The 17,417-nt window shown below is 44.3% G+C and overlaps 1 protein-coding gene across 1 annotated transcript in view; it reads right to left on the bottom strand.

Annotated features, from left to right (window-relative positions):
• Positions 1–7,282: 7,282 nt before the first annotated feature.
• DNAJC18 (DnaJ heat shock protein family (Hsp40) member C18) overlaps positions 7,283–17,417 on the bottom strand; it is a 30,213-nt gene continuing 20,078 nt past the window's right edge. Inside the window, exons 7-8 of the mRNA XM_045028110.1 lie at positions 16,744–16,916; positions 7,283–7,490 (exon numbers count right to left, since the gene is read on the bottom strand). Coding sequence (XP_044884045.1) covers positions 7,366–7,490; positions 16,744–16,916 — 298 coding nt within the window. The 3' untranslated portion in view covers positions 7,283–7,365. The remainder of the gene's footprint in view (positions 7,491–16,743; positions 16,917–17,417) is intronic.

Genomic DNA, 17,417 nt, shown 5'->3' with positions numbered 1-17,417 from the left:
TAGGAAAGCACCTTCAAAAATGTAGATCTTACCTTTCACCTAAACAGTCAGTTTTGGGCTTAGTAAACTGTGGGAAAATTGCTAAAATGTCATAGACAAGGCCCCTCCCTGTGGTTTCTTCTTACACTAGGCAGGGCTCTGCTGCTAATAATAATCTGCTCTGACACCTGGTCAAATGGTAGCCATTGCTGTATAGATGAGAGCTGAAACCATAGCAAGAGATGAGATCACATGCAGGGGCTTTATCTACACAAGACTTCAGCAATTCTCCCACAGCTGGTGCAGGATCAGCACTAGTACTGATTGGTGTCAGGTGTTCTAACTACTGGTCTGAGCAGGGCAGGAGCTAGGGAACACTGGTGTAACTCTGGAAAGATATGTTAAAGGAGCAGTTAGAAATCAATGAGAATCTTATAGCAATAAGGTGATGCTAAAGAATATAGGTCTCATCTTCTAAATAATTGTCACTCTGCTTAAAGCATGTTTCCCTCCCAGGTTTCTTCAAAACTCCAGCCCTCCCATCCAGCTGCATTAATAGAACTGATTCTGTTAAAGAAATGAAGTTGTATGGTGTCTGTTTATACTGAGAATCATTCTCCTTGTTTTTTCAGTAGTGACCCACTGGGAATGAGTCCAAGTTCTATGCAAAATGCAGTTGCACTGGCATTGATTTACTGATGTTAAATATATTTTTGATCTGTAGCTGGGCTGTACACAATGGATAACCTGTGTCAGCTGCTGATTAACAGAACTATTAAAAGCAAATGGTTTATATTTATGACCTTTGATGCCAAAGCATTATACTACGAAATATTGGGGTACAGATCAGAAGCCAGCCAGGGCACTTCACATGACAGGGAGTAGGCAGTTTTGCTAAGGAGCCTGGTGAAGTCAGCTACTTTGATCATGTGTGATAGGAGACAGAGCAAGTAGGAATTCAGTTAGGTACCTTCTGAAAGCTTCCCCCACATAGTAAACTCTAAGGTACTCAATTTATCAATATTGGAAGGCTTAAGGGACAAGTCAGTCCTTTGGGATTTAAGCATCTGGCTGTATTGGGGTTTAGGAACTTCCTCATGTGAGGCTTGTTTCCAGCTGATGTGCTTGAGTCTGCTAATGTTAACAGTTACTGTGTGAGTGTGACAGTTAACTGTGAAATATTTCTTGAAGAGAGAACAGATCAAATATCTTTATAGAAAGGCTAGATTGTTACTTGGGAATATTTTTCTAGCTGCAATGGGCTAACTCATCATTAGAGCTGGTCAGAAAACTTCCAACAAACCAAAGGCTAATTTGTTGCAGTGAAATGTTTTGCTGAATCTATTAAATAGTCACAAAAACTTTTGCCTCAATGCAGGCAGGTTTTTACTGGACACCTGCCAGCATTGTAGGGTTCACAGCTCTGGCAGGGAGCCCACCAGTCCCCAGAATCCTGGCAGGCATCCTATGCCCCACAAGGGAATGTGCCAGGCCTAGGATCCCGGGCTGGAGGCAGGGCTCTGGGAGATAGCACCCTGGGAGCCGTGGCTGGAGATGTGTCTCTGGGATGCTAGGATCCATGTCAGGGAGCCTGCTAATCCCTTCAGAGCCCCAGCCAGAACTGGGAGCCTAACAGCCCCAAGAGGCCGAGCTCCAGCTGGGGTTCCCAGCAGTGCTGCAGAGCTGTTAAGTGACAGTGACAAGAATGTTACTTTTGCATTTCATTTATGAAACAACATTTTCAGGGATGTGATTCATCATGAAATTTAAGTACATTTGCTTTAATTCTAAGTTAGAACAAAAGCAAATTCATAAATACTGGAATCTCTGTGTTTTGCCCATCTCCACTCATTAAATAAAATTACCTCATCATGATCACCAAGAGTTCCATGGCTTCAGAGGAGTAACTGTTAACTTGGCCTCTTGTGTGCTCTGCTAGTTGGTGGTTCTAAAGCAGCACCCAGACAGTTACAAGTCACTCTGATTTGCCACGGCATGCTGGATTTGTTTTTTAGTTTGACTGCAGAAGTTGGGAGGGCATTTTCCACCCTAGTATCATATTAAGGTGACTTTGCCTTTTAACTTCATGTTGGTGAACTTTTTTCAAAAAACATACACTAATGCATTTAGATATGAAACCAGCTTCTCTGATTCCACTGGATCAACTTACTAAGGGTCATGGTGGATTTGCCATCGCTGGCAATTTTTAAATCAACAAGAGTGGACTGGATATTTTTCTAAAGATTTGCTCTAGGAATTATTTTGGGGAAGTTCTATGGTTTGTGTTACTTAGGAGGTCAGATTAGATGATCACAATGGTCCTTCTGGCCTTGGAATATATGAATCTATCAAAGTACAGATACCCTTGGCTGCAGCTAAGCAGTACAATGGGTTTGGCCGTTGCTGCACTTCACAAACTCCTGTGAGGGGTAGGGATAGGGGACAGAGACACATTAAGCACTTATTCAGTTGTTTGCTACCCAGATCTGGTTTTAGGCTTGGCCTTAGCACCTCTTTTTCAGGCATGACTCTGGCACAGACATAACCACAAAACTGATGGAATGGTAGCGTCACCTGCTACTTCCTATTGATAACTTTTGATGGCACTAGCTTTAGATGTAGCCTTGTTAAATCTTATATCCCAAAAGAGTGCTTCAGTGAGCACAGTAATAGCTCGGATCAACATTCCAAGATGAACAGCGTTTTGTACATTTAATACAAAAACTTTATCTTCTGCTTAAGAGTACACAAGTCAAAACAAACTAAGGTCTCAAGAACTGAGCTGATTATTCAGACCCACCAATCAAGACAGAACTGATTTTTCCAGAATTCTTACTGTAGTAAGGACAGAACAGCGTATTTTCTAATCATCTAGTGTAACAATACAGAGAGGAAATATACACAAATATACAATTTATGTAAATTAGAACTGTACAGTCAAGGTTCAATGGACTGATACACTATTACAGTACGGCCAATATGGATTTACTTCAGGTAAATGGAATATACATTCAGAAAATAAATATTTTAACATCTCCTACTGAAATAAGTTAAATAAATACGAATACTAAGGTTGCATTTTCCATTAAACAAAAGTTTGAAACCAACAAAATAAATGCTGCATCTTTTGATGTGTCATGCGTGCTTAGGTAAGAAATAATTTATAATAATATCAGGAAATGCAAATCTTTAGTTTACACTACCAGCTATATTTACCCACAAAGTGAGCATCTCTTTAGTTGGACAAATATTGAAGAAAATACATAGTTAACCCTGACTATAAATCTAACATTATTGTACTTTGCAACAAAGTGCAGAACTGTTTCTAGTATCAATTAACTGGTTATCGTGGGCTGCTCCTATCAAAATCCAGTGCATCAGAGAAGATCATACAATAGATCCATGTTTCCAAAGCATAGGGCCAAATTCTTCCTTTGGATACAGGTATACATCTGTCATTGGGTTAAACAATATTTGTGTGAGTACATCTAAGGATAGAGTTTGTACCTTATGTTGTTTCGGGGGCTAGCAAGAGGAAGAGAGATTGGGAATTTCAAGTGAACCATAGATAGGAAGACAGCGTTAATGGCTTGGCTTGGCTTGGCCTGAAAAGGTAATCTAGTATCTCCAAGGATAGCCTTCAAAAACTGCTTTGTAACTGATGAACCACTGCTTCAGGGTTATGGCCACAAGTGGGACAGTAATTCATTTTACATTAGAAGTCTTTGTGGAAACTGTTGTACATTATCATGTGAAATTGACAAAGCCCAAAACTCCACAACCATGTCTTTTTTCATATTTGGTATCTTTTTACCCACAGTATGTACATAAATTAGAATGTGAAATCCTTCATTTCTAAAAATATAATCATATTCACAAACCTTTTGGAATTCTCATAGAAACAGCCCGGAGGGCTTACAAAGCTTCTTAGAAATAATAAAATATCCTTACACAGCTCATATTTATATCATGGCAGGAAATATTAGAAGCCTAAATCAAAATGAACACGCCCCTACTTGCTGCTCAGAAAAACACTCTAATATAGAGACCAGGAAATAGAAGTTGATCACAATTTGGTAAATGCCTTCTGGTTAAAAAAAGTAGTTCATTTAATGAGTTACTGTTACCTTGAGAAATATTTGACTAGATTTGATCGATTTGATCTATTTTCTAGCAAAAACAGAAGTAGTGACAAACATTAGCACAAGACATTTTATGTTGCTAATTGTTTTTACTCTACCCTAGAATACTGGCATTGCAGTAGTCTCTGAGAAGAATTTCAATATCCGATATGACACCATGATTCTGAATACTGAACATCTTACTGTTTTTTAAAACATCTCTTTACTTTTCAGTCTTGTTTTCCACTTAATCATGGTCTCTTTTTTAGTCCCACAGAAATCTCCTAAAATGATGGTGCTTCTTGTAGATCATGTCCTGCCTCTATAAAACACTAAGATTGTTGGATGAAAGGTGCAATATACTGTAAATACAAAATATCATGTAGGTATTCAAGTTATATACAGTACATGTTATGTGTCTAACCAGATCATAGCATTCAGTTTTCCTACCACATTTTTGATAGCACTGGGAGCATAAATTAGAAGTAACTGGAGGATACTAAACTCGATGTAAACACTGACCTGCTATTCACATAAAATCTATTGTAGTGTATATCAAATTACATATACAATGCTATATTAAAAAAACTTTATAAACAAAGTCAAGTACAGCACTCAGATTAGGAAACAGTAGAATTAAGGTCATCCCAGAAATGTTAATTTGGGACCCTTGTGAGCGTGCATGATGATACAATCTATAATTATATGATGACATACTATTTTTCCCCCTGCAGGATCCCTGCCTCATTCAGAGCACAGGATGTTGCTCGCTGAATAAGCAGCTACTCAATATTTTGTTTTATCCTCACTGAGCAGTCTGTGATGTCCATCCTTATTTATAGTGCACGCCATCCAAGCCCTGCACCAAATACAGATTTAATTTCTTTGTGGGTTTTCTATCACTACAGTATTTGAGTGCTTCACAACCATTTATCTATCGATCTTCACAACACTCTTAGAGAAAAGGGGGTATATATTCCCATTTCACATATTGGACGCTGAGGCAGAGAGATTTCTGTCAAAAGTATCCAAGGTGCCTGTGATCTGATTTTTCAGAAACCTTCGTATTTTATATCACTTTATATGTTCAAAACACAGACTTCACCTACAGTTGTGAGTGCTGAGCATTTCTGCAAATCAGTCCCCAGGTGTCTCAAATCAGGCACTCACAAGATGACAAACTAGTGGCCACCTGTGAAAAAAGTTTGGCTTAAGTGACTTGCCCAGCACCACACAGAAACTCTATGGCAGAGGCAGGAACAGAATCCAACTTTTCAAGTGCGGAATTCAGTTGCCTTAACCATCAAACTATCCTTTCTCTTACTGCAATCCCATTTCATTCCCTACATACCTTTCAATTTCTACAATAAATGGTCCTACAGACAACTGGTCTCTATGCAACCCTGATTCATTTTTCCTCAGCATTGTGCATCCTGTACATTGAATGAGGCAGGGGTCCTGTGAAAAAAATTAGTTGTGATCATGTAATTATAGACTGCATCATAATGCATATACACAGGGGCTGCATTGAAGCTGCACGGGCAACCTTAATTCTGCCATTTCTTAACTTTGGAGCCCATGTCTTTGCAACCTTAACATTATTCTAAGGTAGTATTTTGTATGTGATCTCCTAGATTTAAAAAAAAAAAAAAGCAAACAGTGGCTACCTGCACTACCTATAGTGAGGTTTAAAAGTGGGTGGAGTATTGGATTAGTTCTAGTGGAGACGTGTCAACACATTACAAGAGTCACTATTGTCACTAGATCTAGGCTGATCATGGAGAAGCCTGCACTACCACTACATGTAATGTACGTGGTCTGTGGAAAAGGACAATTTCATCCTCTAGAAGAGTCCATTCAACAAATTTGTAGACAGAAAAAGAAAAGGGAAGTATGATGAGTGCCTACCTCTTCTGCTGCTAAATCAAGTCAAAGATTAAATACAACAGTCCAGAACCTGGGGTGCAGCTAAGCTGCAGAGTACCGTTAAGGGGGTAGGCATAAGTGGTTTAAAACCCACCTTTGGACAGTCTTGATCCTTCTGCAGCTGCATGCAGGCTGGTCTCTTTGTACTGTTCGAGCAGCTCAAAGGATGCTCTAATTTACACCAGGCTGAAATAGTTACAAGGGGCCAAAATGCAACTGAAGATTGACATGTTGCAGAAGCCATGCCCTCTTTTCCATGCTACACTGGCAGCAGGGTGATCGTGTGGCATAAGAGCCTCTACATCAGATCTAGTCCACTGGAGGATCAGCCTTACAGTTCCTAGGCCAGTTAAACTAGATTATAATACTAATAGCTGTGGGAAAGCTTCTTCCACTCATTGCAAAAGAGATAGGATACACCTTTGCTTAATTAGATCCACTGACATCCTTCAAATTTAGCTAAATAGCAGCTGTAATTTTCACAATGAATGTTATCATCGCAAGTTTTCAATGAGAGAGAAAAGGATAAATGGGTGAGTTCAAATGAGATACTGTGGCAAGAGCAGGGACTCCACGAATGCATCCCACATGCACAGCAATGAATATTAGCAACTGAGATGCTATTGCAGGAACAAACAATTTCCAAGTTCCTACTTACAATCTGGGTTAATTACATCACTAATTATAAAAAAATAGTACAGGTTTGGATCTAAATTCAGCAAAGCACTTAACACATGCTTAATTTTAAGCACATGCTTAAATCTCATTGACTTCAATGAGACCTAAGTACATGCTTAGGTACTTAGCTGAATCAAGGCCTTGATGAATACCTGAGCTAAGCACTGGAAAGTAGAACGGAGCAGGGAGTATGCCCTCTCTCAATTTTTTTTCACAAGCCATTTTGGATGCAAGGACATCAGCTTCAGATGAATATGGGAATGCTAGCATATAACTGAAAACTACATCGCCTGAATGACTGAGTGTGGTCTATGTCCAAATAAAATACAGAGTGTATGGGATATTATGTATACTTTTCTGGCAAACAAAGTTGCTTGAGTGGCAGAAAAACTATATCAAATGAAGACTGGTGCCACACTAAGCTACATTTTAGGGAGTTAATTTACATTGAATACCATTGGTCCTTGGAACCAAACAGAATATACAGTATATTAGAGCAAATACCGTGTCTATGGCTCAGGGTTGCCCAATTCGGTGAACATTACAAAGTTACCAATTATTAAGACTCTACATTAGGCTCTTTTTCTTTTTTTAATAAATACAAAGGAAAATAGAAACAAGTTAAAACAGCAATAAATAACCCAGCATTTGTCTGGCCTACTCAGCCCCCCTTGTGTAGTCCAATAAGATTGGAGAGCTTTTCACAGTGCTCAAGTTTCAGTGACTCCGCTTTCTGTTTTAATCGCTCATCTCTGTATAATCTGGCCAAATTCGACAAGTCGGATTCTGAAAGATGAAAAAGATAACATTAGAACAAAGCTACTGAGCCTGATGGGTAGAATCATGTTTAATGCTTCATTTTCCTCAATACATTTTTATAAGATTATTAAAATCCTAAAACTTTTTAGCAGTTATCTTTAAGGAGACACTGTCAGCCCAAATTGGGCTAGGCTTTTAGGAAAGTAAAAACAATTATTTCCATCATTATTTCAAATTTTAACCATATGAAATAAACCGTCTCCAAACACTGCAGCCTTGTGCTAGTGCATGAAAACCAGAAAATGAAACTGATTGTTTATTTTCACTGTCCACAAAGAAAAATACAAAATGTAAACAAAGAGCAGAGTGCAGTGGTGCCCAAACTGTGGTGCGTGCACCTCGGGGAGGGGGGCATAGAGGAACCTTTGGGGGGGGGCAGGGAAATGATCAAGGGAGCAACTAAACTGCTAAATCCTTTGAGTTTACTGAAAAAATATTTTTAGTCTTTCTGATTTGCTCACTGATATAATTTTCTCCTTAAGGAAATTACCAACTGAAAACAGTTAAATGTACCTATGGTGAATGGCTGGCATGGATTTCTGAACAGGTCAGAAAAGTTTCCTTACGCACAAGCTACCTGATGACATTCAATTTGTTTGAAGAACTTTACACAGCTACCAGATCACATAGCGAACAGGCTGATTCAGTATGGAAAGAACCTCCCAATGGGACAAATCTTGTAATCATTACTCTGTTCCACTGCAATCTATGGGAGTTTTGATTGAGTAGTGACTATAGGACTTCGTTCTTTGTATTTACTGAATGACTCTATAGACTGAGAAGCATTAAGGGTTTTTATTTTGAAGCAGGAACCCATTCCTCCATTCCCTAACCCTAAAATATCATCCACTGAGTACAGCATGCACCCGACAGACACACATGAATTTGAAACAGGCACCTGTATAAGAACATGTTTTCAGATGACAGCCAAGATTAAGCTGGCCTCAGCGCAGCGGGACTCTCAGCCAACTAGCTTTAAAATGAAAGCTTATTGAAATCCAGTCTCTGTTACGGGTTCTCTCGTGGGGTCAAACTTCTTACTGTGGGATGTTTACACCTTTGCTGGTATGAATTTCATCATGTAAATCTCCTATACTTTATCTGATTCTTTAAGCTGATTTATCCTTATATCTTGAAAATAATGTAATATGGTATTCATAGAATATGTTGTTTCAATGTCCTATTTCAACCCTCTATTTTCAGTTGCCTTTATGTGGTGTTCTTTGATCCTGAATTTTGTTAACTTCAGTCTTACAAAGAAATTGCCCTACCACAACAAACCAACGGTCCATCCAAATCTGGTATCCTTTCTTCCGCCTGAGCCTATATCAGATGTTTTAAAGGAAGACAAAAAGCCGCAGCACACCCAGCCTATTGCGCAATACTAAGCCACAAGAGGAGAAACACTGCCTGCAGCTGGCAATCAAATCTTTTAAAATAAATAAGAGACACCAAAAAAGTGATCGGCCGACCATGTAATTTAGTGGACTAATAGGCTGTTGAATGACTACTTTGTAGTCTCCAATAATGAGGTAGACATACAGCAGATAAAACTTTTCAATGGTCAGATCAAAGACAATACAATATCTATTATTCCTATACTTTTATCTTTGCGAAACTGTATTTATCTATATCCATCAGCAACAAAGTAAACTCCAGTAAATAACACAAACTACCTACTACCAATAAGTACTCATTTAACAAAATGCATGGCCCAAATGAGGCTAAGCATCTGAACAGAAAGGAATTAATGGACCAAAGTTACAAAACAGCTGACTAAAGGTCTCCAGAGAACTTTTCTCCATGACTGTGTTTTGCATTCAACACCATTTATTTTTACAATCTTGGCTGTACTAAAGTTAGCACAGTCTCAGTTGTACCATTACTGGCTCACCAGACCAGATGATAATCATTCTTAAACAGTTTTTAATTACTGTGGTATCCTCAGGCAACTGCTAATCTCAGATACTGTAAATATAGTTGCAGATGTGTTTCTAACGTATACCATGGCTAATGATAGGAGCATATGTTTTTGCTCGTTAGTTAACAGAATGGCAAAATTGTAATGTTTTTTCCTTTGCTGGGCATAATAGTCCTAGGAAACATCTCTCTCAAATTTGTGGATTTTAGAGAGGATATAAAATTCAGCTTTAAAGGTGCCAGATCCTCAACTGCTATAAATTTGCATTGAAGTCAATGGATCTCAACCATTTATCTTTGAAAATTTGTGGCGATCGAGGGAGGTCCTGGACAATTGGAAAAAGACAAATATTTAAAACTGGGAAGAAAGAGAACCCAGAGAACTACAGCCTCGCTCCCGGCAAAATCATGGAGCAGGTATTCAAGGAATCCATTTTGAAGCACTGGGAGGAGAGGAAGGTGATCAGGAACAGTCAACATGGATTCACCAAGGGAAAGTCATGACTGACCAACCTGATTGCTTTCTATGATCAGATAACTGGCTCTGTGGATATGGGGAAAGCAGTGGATATATCTTGACTTTAGCAAAGCTTTTGATATGGTCTCCCACAGTGTTCTTGCCAGCAAGTTAAAAAAGTAAGGATTGGATAAATGGACTACAGGGCCATCCAGAGGATTCAGGGGGCCTGGGGCAAAGCAATTTCGGGGGCCCCTTCCATAAAAAAAAAAGTTGCAATACTATAGAATACTATTTTCTCGTGGGGGTTCCTGCCCCACTTCCCCTCTCCCCTTCCCCCTCCCCCCGGGGCAGCCCTGGAAAAAATAAACATTTAAAAACCTTCCGCATCTCAGCACAAACCCAGTTTTGAGAAAACTTCTTTTCATGTCACCTTTACAAGGTATCACTGGTTCTCAGCATCAGCTAGTGCTAAAAGGTACTAAAGCTCATTAAAAGGGTTGGACAAATATTTTCCATTTTGGATTGACAACTAGGGGTTTTTAAAAAGCAGAAAAAAAATCATGGACAATGTCTGTTTTCCTTCAAAATTTGTTGTGTTTTTTTTTAAATTGAAAAGCTGAAATTAGTCTGCCAAAACCTGAACATGGTTTGGGGTTTCAGAAGTGTGTGTCAAATATTTGCTGCTTGCTATGTTTGATTGTTTAAAGAAACAATAAAAAAATCTGCTTAAAAAAAAAATCCAAAACTTTTGAACCACCTCAGCTTGTGACCAAACGCCTGAGCCCATCCAGTCAGAGATTTTTTCAGGTTTTTGATACTCTGCTGGCTTCCTTGACTCATATGTCTCCATAACTTTGGGTTCATTTAGGTTAGAACATAAGAACATAAGAATGGCCATAGTGGGTCAGACCAAAGGTCCATCCAGCCCAGTATCCTGTCTACCGACAGTGGCCAATGCCAGGTGCCCCAGAGGGAGTGAACCTAACATGTAATGATCAAGTGATCTCTCTCCTGCCATCCATCTCCACCCTCTGACAAACAGAGGCTAGGGACACCATTCCTTACCCATCCTGGCTAATAGCCATTAATGGACTTAACCTCCATGCATTTATCTGTTTCCTAGAGACTGGCTCCACGGGGTCCCTCACAAACTGGAGACGATTACTGTGGGTTTGTCTTTAGTATAGCTTATGTACATACTCCACGAACTGAGCATTTGAGCTTGTTCCAGAATCTGGGATGAGCCTATGTTGTGAAAACTGAAATGCTCAAAATAGCACATGCATGTGAATGGACACAGGGTGCTAAAATTAAATTAACCCAGGGGTTCTCAAACTGGGGGTCAGGACCTCCCATGGGGTCACGAGGTTATTACTGGGGGTTGCGAGCTGTTAGCCTCCACCTCAAGCCCTGCTTTGCCTCCAGCATTTATACCGTATTGTCCCGAGTATAGGCCGCACTTTTTCCCCCTAATTTAAGTCTTTAAACTAGGGGTGCGGCCTATAAGCGGGATCTTGTCAAAAAAAACCCAATAAAAATACTTTAAATCCCAGCCGCGGCGGGGAATCAGAGCGCTCTGGGCTGCCCGCCGCGGCGGGAAGCCCAGAGCCCTCTGATTCCCCGCCGCGGCTGGGATTTAAAGAGCTCTGGGCTCCCCGCCGCAGCGGGCAGCCCAGAGCTCTCTGATTCCCCGCCGCGGCTGGGATTGAAAGCGCTCTGGGCTTCCCGCTGCGGCGGGCAGCCCAGAGCGCTCTGATTCCCCGCCGCGGCTGGGATTGAAAGCGCTCTGGGCTCCCCGCCGCGGCGGGCAGCCCGGAGCCCTCTGATTCCCCGCCGCGGCGGGCAGCCCGGAGCCCTCTGATTCCCCGCCGCGGCTGGGATTTAAAGAGCTCTGGGCTCCCCGCCGCGGCGGGCAGCCTAGAGCCCTCTGAGTCCCGGCCGCGGCTGGGATTGAAAGGGCTCTGGGCTCCCCGCCGCGGCGGGCAGCCCAGAGCGCTCTGAGTCCCGGCCGCGGCTGGGATTGAAAGGGCTCTGGGCTCCCCGCCGCGGCGGGCAGCCCAGAGCGCTCTGATTCCCCGCCGCGGCTGGGATTGAAAGGGCTCTGGGCTCCCCGCCGCGGCGGGCAGCCCAGAGCGCTCTGATTCCCCGCCGCGGCTGGGATTGAAAGGGCTCTGGGCTCCCCGCCGCGGCGGGCAGCCCAGAGCGCTCTGATTCCCCGCCGCGGCTGGGATTGAAAGGGCTCTGGGCTCCCCGCCGCGGCGGGCAGCCCAGAGCTCTCTGATTCCCCGCCGCGGCTGGGATTGAAAGCGCTCTGATTCCCCGCCGCGGCAGACAGCCCAGAGCCCTCTGAGTCCCGGCCGCGGCTGAGATTTTCTTTAAGTTAAAAAAAGTTAAAAATTTAATTTTTTTAAAATAGCACCAAACTTTAAGGGTGCGGCTTATAATCAGGAGCGGCCTATACTCGGAACAATACGGTAATAGCGTTAAATATATTAAAAAGTGTTTTTAATTTATAAGGGGGGGTGCACTCAGAGGTTTGCTATGCAAAAGGGGTCACCAGTACAAAAATTTTAGAACCACTGAATTAACCCCTCTGGAGCCTTGGGGAATGCAGGGGAGCGGAGTCTCCATTGGTGGGGTTGGGAAGGAGGTAGGTGGTGTAGGATATTGCTCTTCTCATGTGATCCTTCCCCCATTGCTCTCTTGGCTCTATCACTGTTAATCTAAAGTGGCTAATTTTAATGAAGCTACCCTCCCCTGACATGAATCTCCCTATGGCACTGAAATTAAATGTAGACTATAATTTGGCATTTGAGAAGTGAAAGGGATGGTAGCCCTAAGGAAAAAGATAACAGCTTGGCTCTTTGTGTTAAATAACTGTCTGCAAGCTTCAAAGTGCTGAATGAGCTTCAGGGTAGGGAAGGCTGTGCCTCCCCAAACAGCCTGGCCCTGCCCCCATCCGACCCTCACCCACTTCCTGCCCCCCGGCTGCCCCCCTCAGAATCCCCGACCCATCTTGCGCCTTGTCCCCTCACTGCCCCCCAACCACCACCCTGGGACCCTGCCCCGCACCAACCCCCCCTGCTCCCTGTCCCCTGACTGCCCCAACCCCTATCCACCCCCCTGCCGAGTCCTGACAGACCCCCGGAACACCCATGATCCAACCCCCCGTTACCCATCCCCTGACCGCCCCCTCAGAACCTTTGCCCCTTTCCTGTCCCCTGACTGTCCCCAGGACTCCCTGCCCCTTATCCAATCCCAGCGGCCGCCTTATCATGCCGCTTACCCCTGCCTCCCCCCTCTCCTGGAGCCTCAGCGCGCCGCGTCCAGGAGCGGCCCTGGACAGTGCTGCAGCGGCATGTCTCCAACGGGACTGAGCTCCCGCCACTCGGCCGCAGCTCGCAGACCTGCCCCCTTACCACACGGCTCTGAGCGGGAGGAGCTCAGGCCCCACTGGAGCCACACCACTTTAGCTCTGTCCAGGGCAGCTCCTGGATGCGGCACGCTGAGGTGCCAGGGGATGGGCGGGGGCAGGGAGCCTCAGACATTCTTGTGGGGGCGGGCCCAGGGCAAATTGCCCCTCTACTGGGCGGTCCTGGTGGACTATAAGGTGCACAGAAAGCTGGCTAGATTGTCAGGCTCAATGGGTAGTGATCAACGGCTCGATGTCTAGTTGGCAGCTGGTATCAAGTGGAGTGCCCCAGAGATTGGTCCTGGGGCCAGTTTTGTTCATCATCTTCATTAATGATCTGGATTATGGGATTAACTGCATCCTTATCAAGTTAGCAGGTTATACTAAACTAGGGGGAGAGATAGATACGCTGGAGGATAGGGATGGGTCCAGAGTGATCCAGACAAATTGGAGGACTGGGCCAAAAGAAACCTGATGAGGTTCAACAAGGAAAAGTGCAGAGTCCTGTGCTTAGGAAGCAAGAATCCCATGCATCGCTACAGACTGGGGACCGACTGGCTAAGCAGCAGTTCTGCAGAAAAGGACTTGGGGATTACAGTGGACGAGAAGCAGTCTGGCGGCCACGGGCATATTGGGCTGAATTAGTAGGAGCATTGCCAGCAGATCAAGGGAAATGATTATTCCCCTCTATTCAACACTAGTGAGGCCACACCTGGAGTACTGTGTCCAGTTTTGGTCCCCCCACTATGGAAGGGATGTGGACAAATTGGAGAGAGTCCAGCGAAGGGCAACGAAAGGGCTGGGGCACATGACTTATGAGGAGAGGCTGAGGAAACTGGGGTTATTTAGTTGGCAGAAGAGAAGAGTGAAGGGGGATTTGATAATAGCCTTCAACTACCTGAAGGGGGGTTCCAAAGAGGATGGAGCTCGGCTGTTCTCCATGGTGGCAGATGACAGAACAAGAAGCAATGGTCTCAAGTTGCAGTGGGGATTGGATATTAGGAAACACTATTTCACTAACTAGGAGGATGGTGAAGCACTGGAATGGGTTACCTAGGGAGCTGGTGAAATCTCCATCCTTAGAGGTTTTTAAGACCTGGCTTGACAAAGCCCTGGCTGGCATGATTTAGTTGGTGGCGGTCCTGCTTTGAGCACGGGGTTGGACTAAATGACCTCCTGAGGTCTCTTTCAACTCTAATATTCTATGATTTACCGTATTTTTCCGTGTATAAGACTATACTTTTTTCTAAAATCCTTAGACTAAAAATTGAGGGTAGTCTTATACACGGAAGTAAGCCCCCTGTTCCCTGCCTTCTGACCCCCCCAACCCCTATCCACCCCCCCACCCCTGAACTCCCCTGCCCTCTCTCCAACACCCCCTCCCTGCCCCCTTACCGCGCTGCCTGCACGTGGCTGGATCCGGCAAAGCGGGACCGGGCGGCCATGGACGGGGACCCGGAGCCAGGCAGCCAAAGAAGCGGGGCCGGCGACGCGGGGGGCCGGCGACGCGGGGGGCCGGCGACGCGGGGGGCCGGCGACGCGGGGGGCCGGCGACGCGGGGGGCCGGGCGGCTGGGGACGCGGGGCTGGGGAGCCGGGCGGCTGGGGATGCGGGGCTGGGGAGCCGGGCGGCTGGGGACACGGTGGGTCGGGGACGCGGGGAGCCGGGGCCGGGGGGCCGGCGGCTGGGGACGCAGGGCTGGGCGGCCGGTGAGCGGGTGGCTGGGGACGCGGGGAGCTGGGCGGCTGGGGCCGGGGAGCCGGGGGGTCGGGGACGCGGGGCCAGGGCAGGAGTCGCGCGGCCAGGGACGCGGGGCCAGGGCAGGAGTCGCGGGGCCGGGGAGGGATGCGGCAGGAGCCGGGCAGGGCCGCCGCCGGAGACCAGCCGGGGCGCATGGCCCTCCTCGGCCCCTCTACCCCTACCTCGGCGTTCTCTTCCTGTGCCTGAGCGGCAAAGTCGGGGGGGGGGGGGGGAACAGCTGAAGCGCGGCTGGAGCGGCAAAGAAAACAAAACAAAACAAAAAACCTGAATTTGGGGTTAGAAAAGTTGGGGGCGTCTTATACATGGGGGCGTCTTATACAAGGAAAAATACGGGTACACTAGCTGAGGATCTGGCTCCTATTACAACCATAGGTTATCAAAGAGAAGGTTATAGAGTGACTTGATGATAGTCTATGAATAGCTATATGGGGAACAGAAATGTTACAATCAATGGCTCTTCAATCTAACAGGCAAAGGTACAACATGATCCAATGGCTGGAACTTGAGGAGGGGCACATTCAGACACAAAAGAAGGCACACATTTTTAACAATGAGGGTACTTAACCACTGGAACAATTTAACAAGGGCTGTGGTGGATTCTCCATCACTGGCAATGTTAAAATTAAAGTGAAAGGTTTTTGTAAAAGATAGCTATTGTTGAACTAGAGCATTCTGGACTTGAAGCAGGAATTAGTTCAGGGAAGTCCTATGGCCTACATCATGCAGGAGGTTGGACTAGATCAAGGGTCTCAAACACACGGCCCACTGAGTTATTTGCTGCAGCCCACCAAGCTCCCCGTGTCCCCCGGAGTTATTTCCTGCAGCCACCAAGCTCCCCTCCCCTGCTGCTCCCAGCATGCCGCATCCCTGCTCCTCTGCCTACCTCCAGGCACTTCCTGCTGCCAAGTTAAGGTTGATGTGAGAATAATAATTTTGAATTTCCTAACTTTTGTGCATTTTAAAGTCTCAACATTTTATTGTCACTTTTTGCATTGCATTTTCTTAAAATAAAATAAATTCTTGACAGTGGTAAAAAACATGACCCCGGACTCAAATAAAAGTGGCACATTCAAATAAGCACATGCTTTCTGCCTCTGTCTCTTTAAAATGTGATACAAAGTAACATGGTATGTGAATGCCATTTTCAAATTTTTTCTGGATTGTCAAAGATCAGATGAATAAATGTGGTGCATTTCATTTTTAATACATTGCTACCCTGAGTTATTCAAGTGTAAAAGAAAGCACCTAAAAAAAAAAGTCCACTGGTGAAAAACACTTCAAATTCATCTCTTAAAATCAGCCAAAATGAACTGTGTCAAGCTTTCAACAACAAATTAACCAGGTGACAAAAGAGAGCAGGTGTGACAAAAGCCAGGGCAAAGGTAATTTAGGCTGAGAACCACTGTTCTAAACATTTACCACTGTGGGCCGCATATGTAGCTCTCTATGTGTTATGCATTCACACCATATATATATATTATACACACACACACTACCTGTATGGCCTTGAGGATGCCACATGGGCTGCAGCTCTGTTGTTCATGGTTTAGAAAGTTATACATCTCTGTAACCTAGGGCTTACAACGGAAATACCTTCTCAAGCAAAGCCACGCTCTGACTTCCTGTGACGTGTACCTACACACTTATAAATAACAAAGATTACTTACTTTGTTGTTTCTCCTTCCAGCAGCTGGTCTGTATATAGTCTATATAATCCTTTTCAACCGTTTTCTCTAGCTCTTGAAGTTCTGCTCCTTTATAACTATTTTCAAAGTTTTTATCAACATAATAAGGCACCTGCAGGTTTTGTGTTTCTCTAGGAACGGTATGGCCTATGGACCTGTGAAAACAGCATAGAGACAAATGTGTTTTTAAGGCAGTTCAGAAATATCAAGGAATGTTAAAAAAGGCAAGGAGAGAGAAGTGCTCGTTCATTCGAATATTCCCAGCAGGAAATACCTGTAACAACTTCACAGCAGCTATTGCAGAACTACAGCGCCCTCAACCATTCACTAAATAAATTACACATCTCCCTGCTCCATAATCAATCTTATAACTTCCTAACACAGATGATGAAATAAACATGGCTGGCTAGAAAAACACAATGAAGACACAATATCTAAAGAGATTTAAAATGAAAAATGGAATCTAAAAGGAGCAGCCTCAGAAGTGATACTGCCCAAACTCAAGTACAGTATGCATTAATGAGACTGCATTTTTCTGGGGAGTTCTTGGTAACTTGGTCAAGTTACTTCCAAGACATAAAAAGGCCCAAACACAGCGTTGTTTGTTTGTTTGCCTGCACTTTCCAGCAGCTTCCTGTCAACATCCGTGGGAAATG

This window comes from Mauremys mutica, chromosome 8 (genome assembly GCF_020497125.1).
Source record: "Mauremys mutica isolate MM-2020 ecotype Southern chromosome 8, ASM2049712v1, whole genome shotgun sequence".
NCBI lineage: Eukaryota > Metazoa > Chordata > Testudines > Geoemydidae > Mauremys > Mauremys mutica.
The sequence above is the reverse complement of the archived record's forward strand: the minus strand, read 5'-3'. Positions and strand labels throughout refer to the sequence as shown.